At 35.0% G+C, this 21,648-nt stretch overlaps 1 protein-coding gene across 1 annotated transcript in view; it reads left to right on the top strand.

Annotated features, from left to right (window-relative positions):
- The window catches only part of LOC109091335 (SLIT-ROBO Rho GTPase-activating protein 3), a 68,753-nt gene that overhangs the window by 16,982 nt on the left and 30,123 nt on the right, over positions 1–21,648 (top strand). Inside the window, exons 2-4 of the mRNA XM_042759205.1 lie at positions 106–283; positions 9,891–10,053; positions 14,785–14,847. Coding sequence (XP_042615139.1) covers positions 106–283; positions 9,891–10,053; positions 14,785–14,847 — 404 coding nt within the window. The remainder of the gene's footprint in view (positions 1–105; positions 284–9,890; positions 10,054–14,784; positions 14,848–21,648) is intronic.

A 21,648-nucleotide genomic window follows, 5' to 3' on the forward strand; every position in this document is an offset into this window, starting at 1 on the left:
TATTTGAGATGAGAAAGTACGTCTGAATCCAACTAGCTTTGTATATGTACATGTCAGAATTATGCTGAGTCAAACTAATGTGTTTATGTGTACTCTGTTGCTCAGAGATCCGTAATCAGTTGGTGGAGCAGTTCAAGTGCCTGGAGCAGCAATCAGAGGCTCGGATCCAGCTGTTGCAGGACCTGCAGGAGTTTTTTCGGCGCAAAGCCGAGATTCAACTGGAGTATTCTCGCAGTCTGGAGAAACTGGCTGAAAGGTTCTCGTCAAAGATCCGTGGCCCAAGGTTAGAGATTATTGATATGTGCAAGTTCACCCCCAAAAAATGAAAATTCTGCCATTAAATTATTATTTTCCTTGATTTTTTCCCCCATGGGGAAGCTGTATGAAAAATAGCTGCATAAAGATTCTACAAAAAAATTCTCATTTGGTGCTTGATGGAAAAAATGACACCAAAAATGACAAATGACATCAAACATGATGGTTGTAATAAATACATGATGACAATTTTCATTTTTTGGTGAACTGTTCCTTTAATTGTGCATGCCAGATTATGTCTCCTCCTTATTTTGCCGTCTGTTTCACCATTTGTCTCATTGCTTCTTCTATCAGAGCAGAAATAGCTGCTGGTGAATTTTAAATCTCTCTCCTGCTGCTGAATATAATCGTCCTTCAAACAAGGGTTGCTCCTCGTTCCCTACTTTCCACAAAGTTTTAAAAAGTTGTTAAATGCCCGTAGCGTTTTACACATTAGGATGTTATCTTTGGCTGTTAATTTAAATGAAATACCATTTTGAATTAAATGTTCCCTCTAAAGAAAACTTACTTTTCTTCATGCCACTCCAGTTCATTCCTCAAATTTCTAGACTAATTGACCCTTTGCTAACCTGACCTTAAAAATGTTGCTCTACCTGAGCAACTCTCCTTATCTGACAAACCTGTGCTCTTTCAAATTTAAAGGGATAGTTCATCCAAAAATGAAAATTCTGTCTTGTACTCATGCGTATGTTGTTCCTAACCTATAAATCTTCTATGCAACACAAAAGCAGATTGCAAAATGTCAGGAAAAGTCAGTGGCGTCTAATGTTAGTTTTGACCCTTGACTTTGGTTATTTCGACAAAAACAGTTCATTGTTCAAAATATCTTCTTTTTTTTTGTTCTACAGAATGATGACAGAATTTTCTGTTTTGTGGGAACTATCCTTTAAGTCTATGGAGAATGCACAGCATTTTTTAATGTATATGTTGATTCAGTTGACTGCAATGGCATAAGTAAATAATTTACTTTAGAAAACCAAGTGTATATACATGTTGTAAAACCGTTTCAGTAATGCAGTACACAGCTACTGTTTTTCCTTGCGTGCATGAGATCAGCGGGTGATTATTGGCACCTGTGGCATCAAGCCAACATTGGATTCTGAGTCTGCAGTAAAACTTCTGCTAACAAGACCTCAATTGGTCATAGTGGGCTGTGAAAAAAATAAAGGATTTAACCAATGCTAGCTCTAACGAGGCTATAGAAACACATTCTGACCACTTGAGATAAATTTCAGTTTTTTCTGGAAACAAGACAAAAGTGAATATATAAATTTTAAGGTGTGAAAAGCCCTTTTAGATATTTGGACTTTGACTTTACAATGTGCTTCTGAATGTACTGTTTTTAGGTTTGTTTTGCGAGTGTGTTGCAGCAGGATTGGTGGGGTTTAATTAATAGCAGCTGGTGGAGGAGGGCCGTCTGCTGCTTGCTCCTGGGGCCAGTCTCACTGCACCATTCACTACATTACAGCAGACAACAATGAGGAACGGCAGCGCCAGTGGCTGCTGCTCTCCTGGCCCTGCGTCTGGCCTTGTCATTCTCTGTAGTTGTTTCTGTTTTTGTACTTCATTTTTTTTCTCCTTTCCTCTTTTCTCTGTTATTGTGTCAGCTTTTGGGTTCTAGTTTTGCTGGTGCAAGCCTCACAGCAAGCTCAGCTGACTCATGCTAAGAATCAAGCACACACAAACAATGCATACTGTATGTCAACAACAAACTTTTGACTTTTCGGTGGTGAGATGGATTTGTGCTCTTTCAGATTATAATCAGTTTTATGGTCTCTTCACAGACAAAATGCAGTGGTATACAGGAACATGGAACACATTTGATTGCAGGATATTGTTTATAGTTATACAAATGTATATTATGTGTATAATACACATACACTTCTGTTTAAAACTTTAGGCCTGGTAATTTTTTCAAGTTTTTAAAAAGTCATATGCTCACCAAGGCTACATTTATTTGAACAACAACAAAAAAAAAAAAACATAAAAATTCTGAAATATTATTACAATTTAAAATTAACTGATTTCTATTTTGATATATTTAAAACAAAATTTATTCTGTGATGGAAAGCTGAATTTTTAGCAGCCATTACTCCAGTCCTCAGAGTCACATAATCTTTCATAAATCTAATATTCTGATTTGGTGCTCAATTAACATATCTTTTTTTTTTTTTTTTTTATTATCGATGACGATGATAGTTTTTCTGCTTAATATTTAAGTGGAAACCATGACAGTTACCCAAATGCAGCTACGGTATATCCTTCTCTAAATTTCTTCATTAACTTTATGCGTTTATGCAAGATTAAACAAATTAAGTTATTTAATCTACAAATACTGTATGTAACACCTATTTGCCATCTCTTTATTTATAAAGGTAAAAATCTCTGCATAAAAGAACCCTAACTATCTTCAACTTATGTAGTTCTAGATAGACCATGACATGTCTAGAGGAGATAAGAAGGTGTCTACAAAAGTGTCGTTAATGGCCGTTTGTGTGTGTTTGTGTCCATGTGTTTCAAGTCAATAAATACCTTTTCCTATCTCCACAAAGCAGACTTGTCTTCCACGCTGGGCTTTATCAGTCAAAACACAAAGTCTGTATGCTTGTGTGCTTTGCACATGTTTAGCTTTATTTTCACCCTATTTCCTGTTCTTATCTTGCCTCGTTCCCTGGCCTGCATGTGTTGTTATTGCAGTCTTATTTGATGTGTATTGGTGCTGAGACTTGCAACACACAATACCTAAATACTAATCCAGTCTGCTCTGCAGTTCAGCTCTGTCTCTGTGCATTAAAGCAGCCATAGATTACTTCTAAAGTATATATGAATGAGGGTCAAGGCTTCTGCATATATATTTTGCAGGGTGGATTGGCTGATGGATTTAAGCTGTGAACACTAGGTTATTTTGCTAGGCTGAAATAAGAAAAAAAAAAATCATCGCCTACACAGATTTTTTATGCAAAGATGGCAAAGAATTGGAAAGGGATGCATTGAGACCGCCCAACTTGTGATGATTGCATGCATTCAATTTCAATTCAGAATCAGATATTTTAATTTTTCATTATTTTTGAGACAAAACACAATTGACTTAAAGAAGGGTGTAAAATACATTCTAGTGAATAAAATGTTTGCTATCATCCATTAATCAACAAGTTTTATTTCTGCCAGATGTTTCAATGACTGAATTTTCAGGCACATGGATTTTGCTACATTTAGAGTTTGTCATATCAACTTTTTAATTTTTTTTTAAACTATTGTTCTTAATTGTTCTTAACTAATTTGTGCTGTTATTATAGTTAACAAAATAATAATAATAATAATAAAACGTAAAAATCTCTGTTTCTTGAAATGAAATAAAATAAATTTGAACTTAACTAAAATAAAAAAGCTATTTTAGCTAGTTGCAAAGGCAACATTTCTTATTTTCATTTAGTTTAATATGATGTACTAAAATAACTAAAATTGAAATAAAAGTGAATAAAAACTATATAGATAAAAACAACAAAAACACATGACAAAATTAAATTACTAGAACGTTAATTAAAATTGAAAGCAGAAAATATAAAATTAAATACAAATCTAAAATATTAATTATAAAAACACTGTAGTATCTCGGTCATATGAAAATAATTCTGATGCTATTGCAGTGAGATAAGAAGAATTCAATGAGTTGATTTAAATTACCATTCTATATTACTAAAATTCTGTGTAATTAATAACCAGAGGGGATGTCTTTAGTACTTCCTGTAGAGGAACATGAATACATATTGAAGTATTCCAAAGTCTATTGAGCATATAAACTGGAATATTAAATTTAAGTGCATGTAAACATGGTATTTGTTACTTATGGTTAAGTATGTTCCCTTGGCTGACAAGCTTATTTAATCAGTGCTAATTTCACTTATGGTCAATTTATTCATCTGTACAACATATTAACCCCTTTTTTATACATGCTGATCTTAGCGATGTGGCATAAATTCAGTAGAAGTATTAATTCATAATCCATTAATATATAAATCCATACAGATTGTTATAAGTTATGCATGAATTTCATGCACTTGCCTATGGGACAAAGCAGTGCCCACAGTCTGCCAGGACTTTTTTTGACCAATGCTACAATCATCAAGCGTTGTATGTCAGACCATTAATGGTGATTTTGTTGTACTGTTTGCTACGGATTGGTATTTAGTCTATCTATTTATCCATTGATAGCTGCCTTTAAAGATTAATTTTGGTTGCTAAGTAGTGTAAGAAAGTGATGATGGTTTGGAATGAGATGCGGCTCTGGTGTAGATGTGGCAGCATGCAGACTACATTTGCTGTAGCCTATTGGACAGAAGCCTGAAATCAAACTGCCCTGCAGTACGTTCCTGCTGCATTCTGCTCCTCGCACAGCAGCACCTGCCTTCCACCGCCGGCCTTCATTCACTCACTGCCAAGCCTCTCAGAGAGCATGCCAAAGCCCCTTGGGATGGAAAATTAATCTCTCAGACTTAGACATTAAAGGATTAGTTCATCCAAAAATAAAAAATAATTTACTCATACTTATGGCAATCCAAACCCCTGTGACTTTCTTTCTTCTGTAGAGCACAAAATTAGAATAATTTACTGGTCTTTTCCATTCAGTTAAGTTTCAAAAAGGATGCTAATACCCGTAAAGTACAATGAAATTTGTTCATATCACCCATACACTGTTTTTCAAGTCATAAAGTAGCTATGTGTAGCCAACAGACTGAAACATAATAAATGTGAATTTGTGGTTGATTGTGGAGGGGCAGAGTTTAAACTGACTCAATGGCTGGTGAAGTCTGGCATTCATCACCAGAGAATAGTCTGTTGCGTTAGATCAACTTCTGACATTTAGATGAAACATTATAAAGTCAAAAATTTACATTTACATGGATAAATCACTCACAGTAAGATATACAATAACATGTATTTACAAAATAGAAAGGGTACATTTTCATTTCATGTTGACTTTAACAATTGTGACAAGGTCAGTGAGTCATTATGTTATACTTAAAAATACATTTTGATTCTGATTTAGTGAACTGAATTCATGAATGAACCATCACTACCTCTCTTGTACGTGCCAATGAGAAACAGAATGATATTTTACACAAATTATGACTTCAAAAAGGAATATGGATGTTTTTATACATATTTTTTGCATGTTTTTGACGGCCTCAGTCCACACTCACTTTCATTATAAAAATGATTGAAAAGTGGCCAGAATATTCTTCAAAAAATTTACCGTTTGTGTTTTTGACAGGAGAAAGAGTCATACAGGTTTGGAATGACATGAGAAAGAGTAAACGATGACAGAATTCCCTATTTCTTTAAAGCCAAGTCCAAATTAAACGTTCAACGCAGCTCGAACACACGCTTTCCTCAGATCTTTTGGCTTAGGATCCCTGTATATGGCTAATAATGTAAGATTAATGAGGTCAGAGACATCAGCAATGAGCTTTTGAGCTAATCCTTGTCCTACCATTCAATGCTCTGACAAAATTCTATCCTCTCTCCTTTTTTCCAGTCCTCTCATGGGTCTACAGCTGGGAGCAATCATGCACTGGTGGCCTCGTTTTGCGTGTTTGTGGATTGGGGGGTGTTATTAGTGTGTTGGGGGGGGTTGGTGAAACAGCAAAAAATGTGCAATTGCAATTTATTGAAGCTTACTTAAAAGGCGGAAATGTGTTTGAACTGGGGAGCGTGTGCCCCCGTTTCTGTTTCCACTACGGTTCCTGATTTGCCACTTGATTCCTTCCCCTGCTTTTCCATCAAGAGATAAGCTTTAGCAATCAGCAAGCCACCCCAGACTGGATTAAAAGCTCTTTGATTAAGCTGTATTGGGCTTGGCACACAACAACAAAAAAAACTTTCTTGAATGAATATTGTGGCAGGCGGCGAGTGTGATTGTATGATTGTGTTTTATGGATTGTGTTGCTATAATGAAGCTAAGAGTGAAGTGATTTTGAACCCCACAGATACTCTGTGTGGGTGTTTTTGAGCACAATACGGATAACTGCTTATTATCACTTCTTAGCATAGGATTAGAGATCTTTAGATATATTGCATAGCCTTAAAGGTTAGAAAAGACACAATAATACACACTTAAAATGTTTCACTTTATCCGTGTATGTTACATATACATACTTGCATGCATTATAATTTGTAGTAATATCAATAATCTTGCACTTTACACTGATGAATTAAACACACATATCCCTTACAAAAAAGTTACCATACTCACTTACTCATTCACACTCAGTCTTTTCTCCTTTTTTAATCTTTTCTGACTCATCAGGTTGCAGAGCTGTGAAGTATTGGAGTCCGAGAGGGTTTGAGAGAGTTGTTTACAAGGATCCGATATGTGGAGATTAAGAACAACACGATGCTCGCTCAGTTAGAGTGGAAACCTCTAAAGATCAGTCTGTTTTGTGGATCAATGGCAGCCGTGCGCTCGACTGAAGCTGCTTATCACGTGTGTTTGTATTGACGTGTGAGGAACTGCAGTATACCTGGTAGAATTAGTGTCTAGAATGATGTGAAACAATGAGAGACATATCTTTTAGTTTTCAAGTACTTTCGTTTATAGGAATCATTCACCTAAAAATGAACATTTTGTCATCATTTACTCACTTTATTGTTGTTCCAAGCCCATATGAATTCATTTCTTCTGTGGAGCATATGGGGGTGAGTAAATTATATAGAATATTGGAAAACTTTTTACAGTCAACCCCACAAAACAAAACCATGAACTATCATTCAACTCAGATGCTCTTAATTTAAGAAAATGCTCAAATACTTACCTAAAAAAACTGGTATTTTGATGCAACCTTTTTTGAACATCAAAGGCAAGTGTTTACAGCCAAGATAAGATAAAAATTTATTTAAAATTGCAATATTGTGCCAGAGGCTTTCTGAGGACTGAAGTGGCCTACAAAAAGGATATCACCAAATTCCAGAAGCCCCTGTCTCCTGTCACAAATAATCACAGCACAGCACAGTGCGTTAGCTGTCTCTAGGCGGCTGTTGGGTGTTAAAACAGCTGACTGTATGTATATTCATAAGCTGAAAAGGACTTTCTATTGGCAGATATTTTATTTAAAGTTATATAAGAAGGAATTGTACATGGTAAAGGTGCACAAGTAAAGGAGCAAATTTTTGTGTTTGTATTTGAGTTTGTGTTCATTGTAGGTATTAGAATCTAGTGATACTGATTCCTTTTTAACAATTCTGATTCCTAATTATTCTGTTTATGATTCTTCTAGTATTCTTCTTTAGAGCATATTGAACGTAATGATTTGCGGTTAATTCAGTATAAAAGTTCAGTGAATCAAGAGCCTGTCTAAGGTATTCAGTAAGTGAGTCATTAGACTTATTCATACTAACTTATGAGCAGACTGAACCATGAGTCTTTTTGACCCGTTCATTTTAACAGATTTACAGATTATTTACTTTTTTTTAAATGCAACAAGCTTTAGATTTAGATCACCAAAGCTCGTTTGATGTGCATTGTTGCTACCCATACCCATTTTAACTACACATAGCCTAAAGAAAACAGAAGTGTGTGAGAGCCTTAGAGCATTGCACTCTTGTTTCAAAGGCTTTAAAAAAATACATTTAGAGTTTTATGTGATCTTTGGCCCTTTGTATGGTTTATGGACCATGGACACAAAAAAAGCAATTGGAGAAATGTAATTATGAATCATATGATCCTTTTTTTCAGGCCTTGATTTCTAGAGTCAGAGCAGTGCTTTTGATCTATTTTCTGAATGTTGAAAAAAATTGTAAATGAGACTAAAGGAAAAGGGCCAGAGATTGTCTTTCCCCAGTTTTGGATGAAACAAGGCAGTTTCTCATCTATTGTAGAGATCTAGCCTATGGCCTAGTGCTACAATTGGCAGTTTCAAAAGCAGAGGCAAAAAAATCTTTGATCATTTTGCACAGCCAAACTTTAAGCTGTTCGTCTTTCAGCACATTCTTATTTCCTTGCTGCGGCATATGTGTGATCTGGCACATTTCATTACACTTCTTCCTCTTCCTCATTCTTGTAAATGCAGTTCTTATCTTCTGCATATAACATTTATCTTTAAAAGGAATCTATGCATGAACAGACAGTGCTACTTATTCATTTATGTTTTGCAAGTCATATGACATTTTCATATTTTTTCATTGAGTAATTGCAGCATGGCCGATCAGTTTAAAATGCAATAAAATCATTAAATGCATTGTACCATGTTTTAGCATGTTTTTGGACCTGTCCATTTGTAGGTAATACTTAATAATAACATGTCTGTATCAACTTGACTACATTAGGATACACTAACAAAAGTCATTTTGGTGGTTCCTTAAAATGTGCACTATTAACATCACCAAACAGAATTTACTGTTTACGTTTTTGGGGGGAATCAACTTGAGAAATACTTATAGATGTCTCTATATATTAACATACGGTAAGCTTGTCATAATCCCAAAGGGTGCTGGTTGACCTACGTATGCTTCTTTGTTTACTGTTTATCCTTATTTGAGGGCAGATTACAGGACTGATAACATTTGTCACATGCAGCAGGGAGATATATGTTCCTCATTAGCAGCGATTAGCATTTCACTAATTCTCACAAGAGGCCACACTTTGATGTTCTCTCCCTATGCCAAATACTCTCTGAAGTAATTGCCTTTGCCTCCAAAGCGTCATCCTGCTATCTCTCGGCTTTCAATACTCACAACTCAGTTATTTATTTTTGCATTCCCTGTTCTTCAGCTTGTTGATTGGTTAAGAAGATAGGACTAAGGAAAGAAGTGAAGGGTTAGCACAGAACACAAGCTTATGGTCTCAAAAGCTGATTAAGTTCAAGCTAGGGAGATTTCTGTCTCTGCATCATTATTTTTAGAAGTGTTAAGGTATTAAGTGATCAGTTTGCTGTCAGGTGCCGAGTACTGTAAGTGTGGTGTTGGAGACTTGTTGTATGTGTTGGGAGGGAAAGTTCACCCAAAAAGTTGTTCCAAACCTGTGTAAGGTTCTTTCTTCTGTTGAGCGCAAAAGAAGATATTTTTAAGAACCTAACTGTTGACGGTAGCCATTGACTTCCATGGTATTTTTTTTCCATACTATGTAATTCAGTGGCTAGTATCTACTGAATTACATAGAATGGAAAAAAATACTATGGAAGTCAATGGCTACCGTCAACTGTTTGGTTACCAACATTCTTCAAAATATCTTCTTTTCTGCTAAAAAGAAATTCATACAGGTTTGGAATAACTTGAGAGTGAGTAAGTGATGATATAATTTTCATTTTTGGGTGAACTATACATATAAGTCTGCAATACCTCCTATAACAGTGAATAAATAATGTATGGCTGCATTTGTTAGTTTAAGAACTATTGCTAACTTTGTACTCAGCAAAGGGGAAAATGTATTGTGAAGGCCTTGTGAATTTCATTTGACAGTCTTGACAATTATGGGAAGATGATACGTTATATGGAGAACAAGCCAAACATTTCAGCAAAAAAGTAAGCAAGCCAACTTATAACAGTATTTAACATTATAATCCCTTTCTCTGCCCTTCTAGGAAAGAACAACACCTTCTCTCTTCAGTAAACTGCTGGTATCTAGTTTTGAACCAGACTCGAAGAGAAAGCAGAGATCATGCCACACTTAACGATATCTACATCAACAATGTCATCGTTCGCCTGGCACAGATCAGCGAGGACGTCATCCGGCTCTTCAAAAAGGTCTATAGCTTTGACATCCTTTTTTTTCTTCTCTCATCCAATTAAATACCATGATAATCTCATGTCCACTTTTAGCTAACAGACACCTCTGTGTTCATACTTGCTATTTGATCAGATTATTAAATGCCAAGCGACATTTTTCTTAGCACAGCAACGCCTCCCTTCTTATTTTAACTGTTCTGTTGGAATTTTATGCTGAATTTAAATGCTTGCAGACATGTGTACGGATGGTATGCAACAAAATGAATGTGCATGTTAAAATGCATGCTGTCTCACAGGGTGACTACAGCCTATTTATGCACATCCTCTCAGAGTTAAAGTCATACTGGGGCGAGAAGTGCCGCTACTGGCTGTATTCTCCATGGTGTGACTTATGGGGTCTGGACTATATGAGTTGGAACGCTGTCAACACATAGCCTGGATTCCTGTGGTGTAATCCAAACACTACTAGCGTGTTTACACCTGGCTGCTTTTCCTGTAGGTGAGGCCCTGTGCTTCCAGCCGCCATTCATAGGAGAGTGGTTCTGTGAGGTGACTGTGAACCAATAAAACACACCTAGAGCACCCTGGGAAGCTGTTAATTGCTTGCAGTGGGTGTACTCAAGGTCACCTAAGATACCCTACTCTGTATGAATGCATGCTTGAGTGCTGCTGTGATGTGACAGGCTTATATTTATAAACAGGCCTGCATATCTTTACAGATTTGACTTTAATTCACTTTCAGTTCGATGTGATTCAGAATACAGTTAATTTTGAGTCAATTTTGATTCATTTTGGCATATTACAGTTAGAATGCCCCAATATATATATTTTTTTCAGCTAATGTTCTTAGAAATATAGAGAACGTTCTAACTTGATATAAAAAAATGAATGCCATTAATTTTTATTTTATTTTTTTCTACAAATATCATCACCAATAATCATAAATATTATTAAAATCTGGATATAAAATAAAATAGTGTCAAACTTTCATAACTAGTAAAAATGATAAACTCATAAACACTTTAATATGTGACTTTTTTAATAATTCAATAAAAGGACTGGCTCAAAAAAGTCAGTTCAGTTAATTTTATTGTCATTGTATACATCAAAACGAAATTTGATCCATAAAATTAACATATAATAGTACAAACGTACAATAATACAATACTTGTTCATGTGTTGTACAGTGTGTTTTTGATTCACTAAAAATAACTGAACTTGTTCAGAAATGTGATATTTTATAATTGTATTTACAACACTGTGGCTATAGAACATACTCACTGTTCATAATATAATTATTACATTTCAGTATGTGATTTTTAAGGACATTTTTGATTACTTTTGGTACTCTTGTATTTTTGTGTTATTATTTGGTTTGATGTGTGATTTATGTGTAGTGTAAAAAAAAAAGTTGTTGAAAATCACCAGTCTAGCAACATGAGTCTGCTGTCTGGAATGATAATGAATAGCCTTTCTTACATCCTTAAGCTCTTATTTGAACTTTTTCTTTAATTACGTGTTTGAGATACTCAACAGCAGTTAGTAAACACTAACAGCAGTTTTGTCCACGTCAGAGGATTCCAGCACACAGTGAGAAGAGAAACGTACACCTGAAGTCAGCGAAACATTTCGCTGGTGGGTCGGATGAGGATGTATGAGCAGCAAAAAGCGGGAAACAAGTATTGTAGCCTGACAGCATTTTGAACACTCTTATACTAGTGTTACCAGCGGCAAGAGTGTGTCAGTGGCTTTGGCTCTTTCTTAATATTGCATCAGAGGTTTCCACTGAGAGCTGTTGCCATATATTCTCCGCTGTGAGTGTGATGCATGCAGTAATACGGATTCTCAATCCCCATGAGCCGTAATAATGCCTGATTTGGCTCAGCAAAAGCATGAATTTGGAGTGGGTTTGTGAGAAGATAAAGAAAAGGGGAACACCTCATTATCTTACAAGATATAATGTCCTGTCTTGTTAAGCAATTTTCGCTTGGTAATAATTTCATGTTTTTTCTGTGAACATATGACCCAGGCATTTATTGTTATTTTTTTACAATGTATTTTTATTTGTTTTTAATTTATTTATATCTTTACCCAAAAAACCTGAATATTTAATAACAATAATAATCATAATGAACCTTAAAAAACAGTAATAAAAACACGGTTAAATGTAATCTTAAAATAAATATCAATTTAGATTGAATGTTATAGTGTTGTGATGCCTAAATTCACTTGTAGCAAATCCTTGATTTGTTTTATTTTTTAATTTACTTCAAAATGACAAAATAGTAAGAAATTAGAATATTAGACATTTCATTTGTTATCTGCAATAACATGATCTTGTTTATTTAAATAATTCATATTTAAATAAATAATTTAATATTGGTACATGCCTGAATATAAACATTTGTAATCAAATTTGAAAAAATAATTAAAATAAATAAATAAAAAAACAATTCTTAGCTATATTATCCATATTAATTCTGTTCTCATTTAAGTCTCCTGAGCGGTGATTATGTGTTTATATGCTTGACAATTTTTTTATTCAGGCATTTCATCTCTTTCATCAGATTTTGTGCTATATTAAGTCTACATGTTTCCTAAAAACAAAAACACATATGAATGAGGTGTTTGAGGCACATATGAGGTAAGGTGCTTATCCCATTAGTATGAATGAATAGATGTGTAAATTGGTGGCAGGGGTAAGTGTGTATATTTATGTACACATTCATGTGTAGAGGGAGATTATTTTTTGACTATCTGACTACTCATGCTGTAGCCTTTATTGATCACTGGGAATTATGGTCCATTATGCTTTATGAACATAAAAGGGCATTGGAGGGCTACTGGGGTAATTCATTCAAGTAGACTGGGATCAAGCTCACGCGTTATGTATATTTTAAAATATGACAGCTCTCTATTACATCAAAATATCGAAAAATGTTCTTTGTGCAGGATGGATCATTCCAGCAGCATGTGGTATAGTGTTATTTTAGTATTATACAATATTTATTAATATTTTAAATTAGTCTTAAATTATTATTATTATTATTTATATTTTGTTATGCGCTTTTGTCTTTTGTCCAATATTTCTGGTTAGGTTTATTTTTATTGCATTTTTAGATTTTGTAATAATTGTACCACTTATTTAAGTTAGCTGCCAGTGCACCGTTTCTAATTTTTGTTCAATTGTTTTTAAAGTTTACATTTTTCAACTAATATTTATTTTTTCAGCTTTCCAGAAATCAATTTTTTGAAAGTTTTACTTTCAGTCAACAATAACAACTTTAGATAAATCAGTGTTTTACGTGCCATTTGATATCATTTTATGTTTTGTTTTCTTTTTGTACTTTGCATGGTTTTGTCATCTGCTTTGTTTTCTTTTTTTTTTGAATAATGCATCATTCCTACGCACAGCTTTTGAACAGTTGACAGGAAAGGTAATGCTTGTACCTGTAGACTCTGTGGGCATGGGAGTTTTACCAGACTTTTGTTGTGTCTGAATGTGTCTATCTGAGCCAGTCTTTGTCTTTTATGCCTGATGAAAAAAACCTGTGCTTGCAGTGAACAGTTTCCAGCTTCCCTGGAGTTCTTGCCCTCTAATATCTACCAGATTGTGCCTCTGACTTTAGAGTTAAATGCACTACATTTTCTCGGCTCACACGGCAGCAGGTGTGTGTACATGTGCATGTAAGCAGGAGTAGCTATGCTGTGTGGGAGGAGGTACAAAATGTTTTTCTCCCCTCGTAGAGTTGTCTTCTTTCCCATTAACTTGTTTATAGCATTATTAAATAATTATTTTACCACAGGAAAGCATAAGCAATTTTCAGTGTCACAGTCAGAGTATCTGAATCAGCCTGGTTCCTTTCTGAACCACTGTTTACAAAAACGCAGGAAATGATGCTAAAGAGGTTATTTGAAACGTGTTGTATCAAATGAAAACATGAGCCTTTTTGGCATATTGTGACAATATAGTGTGGTCGCCATACAGCAATGAGAAAGATGAAGCCTCCAGCCTGATGATGATGATAGAACATCCAATTAAATATTCAGTCAACCAGTACTGAAACCCATAGTCATCTTTGTCAAACCAAGCTGCCTTTTTTAAATTAGTTATTTATTTATTTGCTAACACTTTAGTATAGGGGCCAATTCTCACTATTAACTAGTTGCTTATTAGCATGCATATTACTATACTATACTATACTATACTATACTATACTATACTATACTATACTATACTATACTATACTATACTATACTATGCATATTACAAACTTAACAACTACCTTACTAGGCAGTAATTAGGAGTTTACCGAGGCAAAAGTTGTAGTTAATAGTTAATTAATAGTGAGCATTGGACCTTAAAATAAAGGGTGACCATTTATGTATTTATTTTTTTAAACCTTGCATTTTTGATCTGGGTCAAGTATGTTTGTGATGCTTGGAATGTTATATAAAAGATATTTGTGCAACATATTACCAGTCTACAAAAAGGGGAAAACAACATCTTTAACATGACACCATCAAAAAACATGGGGTTGTAAAAATGATTAATGGAATTGAATTTGCAGTACTTCTTGTCTGGCAAATAGGAAATGAGTTTTTAATGTTTCTAGATGTTTCTGTTCTTTTTTTGTTGTTTTTTAGTATATTCTAATCTATAATGTATTGTTACTGCAGAGTTTAGAGTCTGACTAATTTGTGACCCATTTTGTGTATTTTTTTATTTTATTTTTGTGTGTGTTGCAGAGTAAAGAAATTGGCATTCAGATGCACGAGGAGCTGGTGAAAGTGACAAACGAGCTGTACACTGTGAGTATAATGTCTCTCAATCTCTCTCTCTTTATTTTTCCTTCACTATTTTTCTCGCTCTCCCTCTGAATGGAGCTCTCACCCGCTGTGTCCTGCCATGCACCATGGAAACGCTGACTCTCTGGCCAAAAACAAAAACAGTTTGGCTGTGCGACAACTTGGAGAAGAAAGAAACTGTTGCTTCACATAGTTTTCTATTAAAGGATGGGAAACTGAATCAAGGGGGTTTTTTCAGGGAATAATGAAAGTGGTACTATTTGCGATAGTGCTAGTGATGGGAAAATAGTAGGTTGGTAGAGTCACCTGGTAGAGCATTATAGTGGGCACATCTTAAGTCACATCCACATTGCATTTTAATTTGCTTCAGAATCTGGGTCATTAGAAGCCAAATCCTTCTTTGATTCCATTGCTTTAGTTTCTCTTACGTCAACCAAGATGCATCCTCTTTCTTTGGGCCTCAGTTTTTCTCCCTGAATGAAATAGCTATCGTTGCAGAGGAGCAGGCTGAGATTAATGTTGTCACCCATGACAGGACATCAGAGGGAGATTCTTCTCCATCGCTCGACCTATTCCAGATGTCCCCTTTGCATCTTTATGCAAGTGGCATAGTAAAATGTCTCACCCGCATCTCTGGATAAAACTAGTCACAGTTTAGCTCATATGATCATTCTCCTATTTTGTCATCTCTTGACTACGGTTGTAAATTGCAGTGTCAAAAAAGTCTAAAATGTGGTTGTACCCCACCTACCATAAAAAATCTGAAACAATAAAACACAGTCCTAAGCCATTCTTAAATCCTTACGAGAATAGATATGATACTTATGAATCAGGAATAGACTGTTACTTCCTTTTAAATTATTGAAACGCACACATATGCGGTTTGGGATCAGGCGCTCTGACGCTGATGTGTTTCAAGGTCACTGACAGGGAGTGTAATGTATCGCTGGAGAGGATCATTATCCTTCCCCTGCCACCCTTCCTCTTTTTTCCTCAAATAGAGCCTGTCAGGATACTGAATACCTGCAGAAAGAGTTAAATTATTACGTTCTGCATCATTGTGGTCACAAAATATTTAGTATGTCATTTCTCTGCTACTGTATTATTGGAGTATAGGCTGTGCAGTGTTATCAGTTTTGATGATATACAGTATATGAATGTGCATGTGTGTGTTTGTATTTATGTATATATATATATATATATATATATATATATATATATATATATATATATATACACACACACACACACACACACACACAAACATAGTGTAAAATATGTATTTAGTTCTGCAGTTTTGCCATTTTTAATTCAGCGGTCTTACATTTAATTTATTTTAAACTTCATGAAGCATACATTTTTATATACAATTTTAAATGTCAGTGTTTGTTTTTTTCCCTTATATTGGTAGGTCGTAGGTTCACAATTAACATGAATTATTCAACAGTCTGAGGATTATGCTAAACAGTGTGATGAATATCACAAATTTTGTCTCACTTTGAAAACTTCTATATAACGTATGCTTGATAGAGCATAGTGGCTTGCTTCTGATCAACTGTTCTTGATATACAGCTTGACAATAAAAATGAAAGAGAGCCTGCACTAGAAGCCTTAAGTATTGATCCCTCTGCCCCCTTCCTGTGGTTGAGTTATGTGTTTTGAATGTAGAATAAGAAATATAAATGTAAAGCTTCTGACAGTCCCAATGTGCAATGTGGAATTTCTGCGTTAGTTTTGCAATGTGTTTGTGAATTAGGATGATCAATGATTCTTGACTTTCTTTCTTGGGTATTAAAGCAAGGAGCCACAGGCAAAATCAACAGTTTATTTTTTCATGCACTGGTCAATTTTGAGATTTTGTGCTATTTTGCTTCCATTTCAGACTAGTGGAATGAAAACATTCAAAATGCACATTTAAGTGTTTATTGTCTATTTACGTCTGCACATTTCAATGAAAATATATGGCTGTTTTATCAAAGTGAGTGAAATCGCCACTTCAGTAGTACATACACCGAACTTTACAGTTTTTATTCCTATAAGTGTTGTACAGACTGGTTTGTTTAGATATCATTCGCCTGATTTATATAGCATTTTGTTCCTGAAAACATGGTGATTTATTTTTCTGGCTGTTGACAGTATATTCTGAATTATGGAGTGCTAAAAGAGATATCTAAAATCCCCTGTAAAACCTTTAACTCCCCAATGTCAACAAAACAACAAGCAAGAAAAAAAAGAATTTTGTACTCGGCTTAGTTTAATGTTTAGATTTCTGTTCTAGAAATGTATGAAGATGAGTGCATATCTAATTATACAATGACTCATTTGTGTATTTAAATATAACATTTCAGAAAAATTGTAATACGAAACAGTTGTCTTAATGTACTGTGATTAATCAGCTGGGGAAAGTATGGCGATATCTATTCATTAAAATGTTCAGTACAGTCTTCTATGTGCAAAGTCTAGGTAATCCATCAATCAGATTGAACACCAAAATTGCATTTATTTATTTTTATTTCCATCTAAGAAGCTTGAAAAATTTAAAGTAGTAGTTTGCTGTTATTTTTGTAATGGAAAGTTCTGTGCACTTTGCACACAGTTTGTGGAAAGTGAAAGCTCAGCAGCTTTTGCCTGTGAACAGGCCTATAACAAATGAGAGCTGAAGAACATTGAAAATGGTTGTGTATTGTATTTGAGAATAGTAATCCTTTTTCTAAATGATAGAAAAACAGCTCATTATAAATTCTGCAGCTTTAAGGAAATCAGTGTAGTGTCCTTGCACGACTGTACTTGAAGCTCTATTAAGCATGCTTCTATGCATAATAATTGGGTGTTGACTTTGGGAGCCCCTCCCCAAAGACATTGACATGTGACTTAATTTAATGTGAATTAAATTTGCAGACCTTCATTGCAGACCTGCAGAACTGCAGACCTTCAAAACCAAAGAAATAATATGGTGTCGTTTCTTTCTCTTATTCAAACAGGTTGCATCTCATGCCGCTTTTATGCTATGGTAAACAGGAGAAATCATATTATGCTTATTGCAGAAATTGAAGTTCCACCTTTCTTTCCTATTCTTTAATGTTCTGAACAAGATTGTCATTCATTGCCATGGTCCTCTGACTCTTCAGGGTCTTGAAGGCATCAGCCTGCATGCAGTGCACAGCATCAGTCTAATATGATGAATGAGTCTGTGTGGCCCATTTTGCCAGTCTTTGTTGATCACAAGGTCTTACAAAAGAGAGTCTGTTTTTGGCCGGTCGACAGGTAAATAGTTTCGTTGGAATGCTTCACATTTTTCTGCAGTGTTCAAGAAGTTGAAATGGTAGCCGTTAGGTTGTGTACCGTAGTACAGAAGCACACAGACGTGCTCCGGGCAGTTTCTGTGGAAATGGAAGTTGTATATAAATCATTGCAAGTTAGTTTAAGGTTTCTGGCTAGTGCTCAAATACTGAGCTAATGCGGCTTAGCAAAGGAAAAGAGACTATCCTTGCACAGCTCTCGGACAAACTTAGGCCACAAAACCTCATTGGTGTTCCATGTGAGAATAAATGTTTTGTCAGTTCCTCAACTTAAGAATTGTGAGAATGTGTTTCATGTGGTGAAGGCAAGTTTTTTGTTTTAAAACAGATGGTTTCAGCAGTGATTTTTTGTTTGTTTGTTTTGTGAAAAACATTCTAAAAAATAATTCCTTAAAAATAACGTTTTAGTAAAAATTGCAATTTAGTCACAGGTTTAAAATTTTTATAAAATGTTCTATATACATTTATATTTATATTATGTATATATAAAATATATTATATTACATTTTTATATTACTACTGTTTTCATTAAACACACCATAGATTTTTATAGAAACCGTATTTAGTTTGATGTAACCACGAGGAGGAGTATTATATGTGTATTACATGTGATCTTACTACACAACACCATAGTTAAACTATGGTTATTTTGCAAGCTACACATTTTCATCAGATCTGTACCAGAGCAGAATTTGCCAACCTATTAAAAATCATTTGTGTGAGACCTTTTTACATTTTATTTCAATCTTTTCTCTAGTTACAACAGCATGTACGTGTAAACCATAAGTGCATGTGTTTAAAGAGATCCCTATGCTGTATCTAATGTCAATCTTGCCCAAGCATTGCTCTTTACAGCTTAGGTCATTTCACCTCAACATGCCTGTAAATACAATTTTGATGCCAGTCATGTCCATCAAACCTGCTTGTAAACATGTTCCTTTGCTGTGTTCTCTTTGAGCAGCATGAGTTGATGGGTGACAGCTTGGGGAGGAGCTGAGTGCTAACCTAGATTTTCTCCTGCACTGGAGTACATAGGTCCTGTCAAATTTATTCACCCGCTCAGTATTTTTATTAATAATAATATCACCCTGCCTGCAGATTTAAGATTGTGTCACTTTGAGTGTTGTACTGTTTAGCCGATTTATGTCATTGAAAATGATAAAATAATGTCATTCAATTCTGATGGATCAGTTCTTAGTTGTATTATTATTATGTTATAATGTTACATATATGCTGATGATGTGTAAGGTTTGTATGTAATATTCCATGCAGCATAGAAGGCTGTTATTTTAATGGTCTCTTCAAACATGCATACTGCAGCAGATTCTAACAAATGTTGCCCTCCATCAACTTTGTAATGGCTGCATCTTTAACACAACCGTATGTGAAACGGCAGAGAACACCATCTAAGAATCGGTTAGCTTTCAGAAAGACATTTCAGACATCTGTGTATGTTTACTAGACCCTGTTAAAAGAGCTGGTGATCTGTCCATGAGCCAGACACAGCTTGCACTTCTCTGTGAAACATCCTTTGCATCCTCTTATAATGAGCCTGAGGAAACAGCTTTTTCCATCAGGGAATACTAGGGACATTGGGCCTGGATCCTGTGTAACGTTTAATGATTGGAACATGTTATATTAGTTCGAAGAACAAAGCTAATGGTGTAAGTGTATTGAATTTAGAGCATTTAACATGGCTTCATCATGTGTATGTCAATATTTTGAAGTATTTGTGACTAAAATTGTTCATATTTTTTGGCGCAGTTGATCTTATTCTTAAAAATATTAATCAAAAAAAAACTGAAAGAAGTATTTTTTGTTTGTTTGTTTGTTTCCACAGCTGCTAAACTGTTTTCAGCATTGATCGTTAAAAGAAATGTTTCTTGAGCACCACATCACAGGAATAAATTACATTTTTTAAATATGCTGAAAAAGAAAACGGTTATTTTAAATTCTAATAGTATTTCACAATATTACTGTTTTTACTTTAGTTTTGTTTAAGTAAATGCAGCATTGGTGAGCACAAGAAACTTCTTTTAAAATCATTTTAAAAAATCATACAAACCTCAAGCTTAGAAAATTGTCATATTGATAGAAGGTAACATTTGTAATTTTTATATTCAGTTTATATTCAGAAATAAGTATGTAAGTAATAAGATTGTAAATATTTGCTCTGACATTGATTCTTTAGAGGTTTTTTTTCATGATTTGTCAGATTTTGGTACAATTCACGTTTCATTTGTGATGCTCAAAAACTTTATTTTTAGGTAATACATGTACACTTAATTGAATACCATTACAGTTATTCAGTTATTATCATCAGTTATTAAATTCAGTAAATTATGTATTCAGTTTGCATTTTTTGATTGCTACACCCCTAAATTAAATCATTTACAATTGGACATGTGATCCACAAAGGAAAAGAAAGTGGTTTAAGAATTACATGAGGGTGTAAGTAATGTCAGAATTTAAATTTTGGGTAAACATTTTCTTTTATTGGTTAAAGCTATAGGCATTTATAGGTTAACCTCCACAAAAAAGTGTAAACATGGTGGCTGTGGTGCTTTCAAAGTGTTGTTTGAGCAGTTTTTTATGTTAACTTTCAATGCTGAAAATTTGAGACAGGACTACTTATTTGTCCAAATAATAGGCAATGGGGGAAAACCGGGACGCAGACAATTATTTTGCAGTTTAATTTTAAATTGGAGTAGCACAGACACATTTCACCTTTAAATCACAGGGGAAGCAGCACTAAAAGCATGCATAGTGCCATCATGCGGACGCACTTGATGACCTCCTCTGGAATGATCAGATGATATGTGGGTGTAAAGTTAGAGTGCAATAGCTGAGTGTATGTACATTAATGTCAGGGTCGGTGCAGATGAGCAGTCTGTAGACGCTTGCAGGCTGGCTGATTTAATAAGCATTTTATTGAAAACACCATCAGACAGGCATCTGCCGGCTATAAGGAGCGGAATAAAGCTGGGCAATGGTGCAGTGAACCCCCCTCCCCTTTCACTTCTATGCTAAATGTTCTATTGTTTGAGCAGAGAGGATAATGGGGTTGAATAGCAGACTGGGTCACACCAATCAGACATGAGGTAAAACAGTTTACATCGTTGCGAACACCTCAGTCGTACAGAGAGCTTTGTCGTCGGAGTCAGCAAAATGTGTGGTTCTGTTTGAATCAGCTTTGTGTTTCATACACACTTCCTTCAGAATCTTATTGTCCTTAGATCGCCCCCTCCTTCAGCCTCTGTCAACCCGGGCTTGAATGGAAGGCTTGGACTTGGTGGAAAGAGGCAGGATTATGGATACTTCTGCTGCCAAGTCCGTACTCCTATGCATATTCATGAGGTGATCTGCTCTGTAGAGCTGACGGGAATACAACTGATCCTTCTTAACTGAGACCTGCACAGCTTCTCTGGAAATAAACTAGTTTGGAGATCATTTCAAGGAAGTGTCAGGATTGAGTTGTTTTGTATCACCAAGGAAAATTATAGAT

The sequence above is a fragment of the Cyprinus carpio genome, chromosome A6, assembly GCF_018340385.1.
Source record: "Cyprinus carpio isolate SPL01 chromosome A6, ASM1834038v1, whole genome shotgun sequence".
Taxonomy (NCBI): domain Eukaryota; kingdom Metazoa; phylum Chordata; class Actinopteri; order Cypriniformes; family Cyprinidae; genus Cyprinus; species Cyprinus carpio.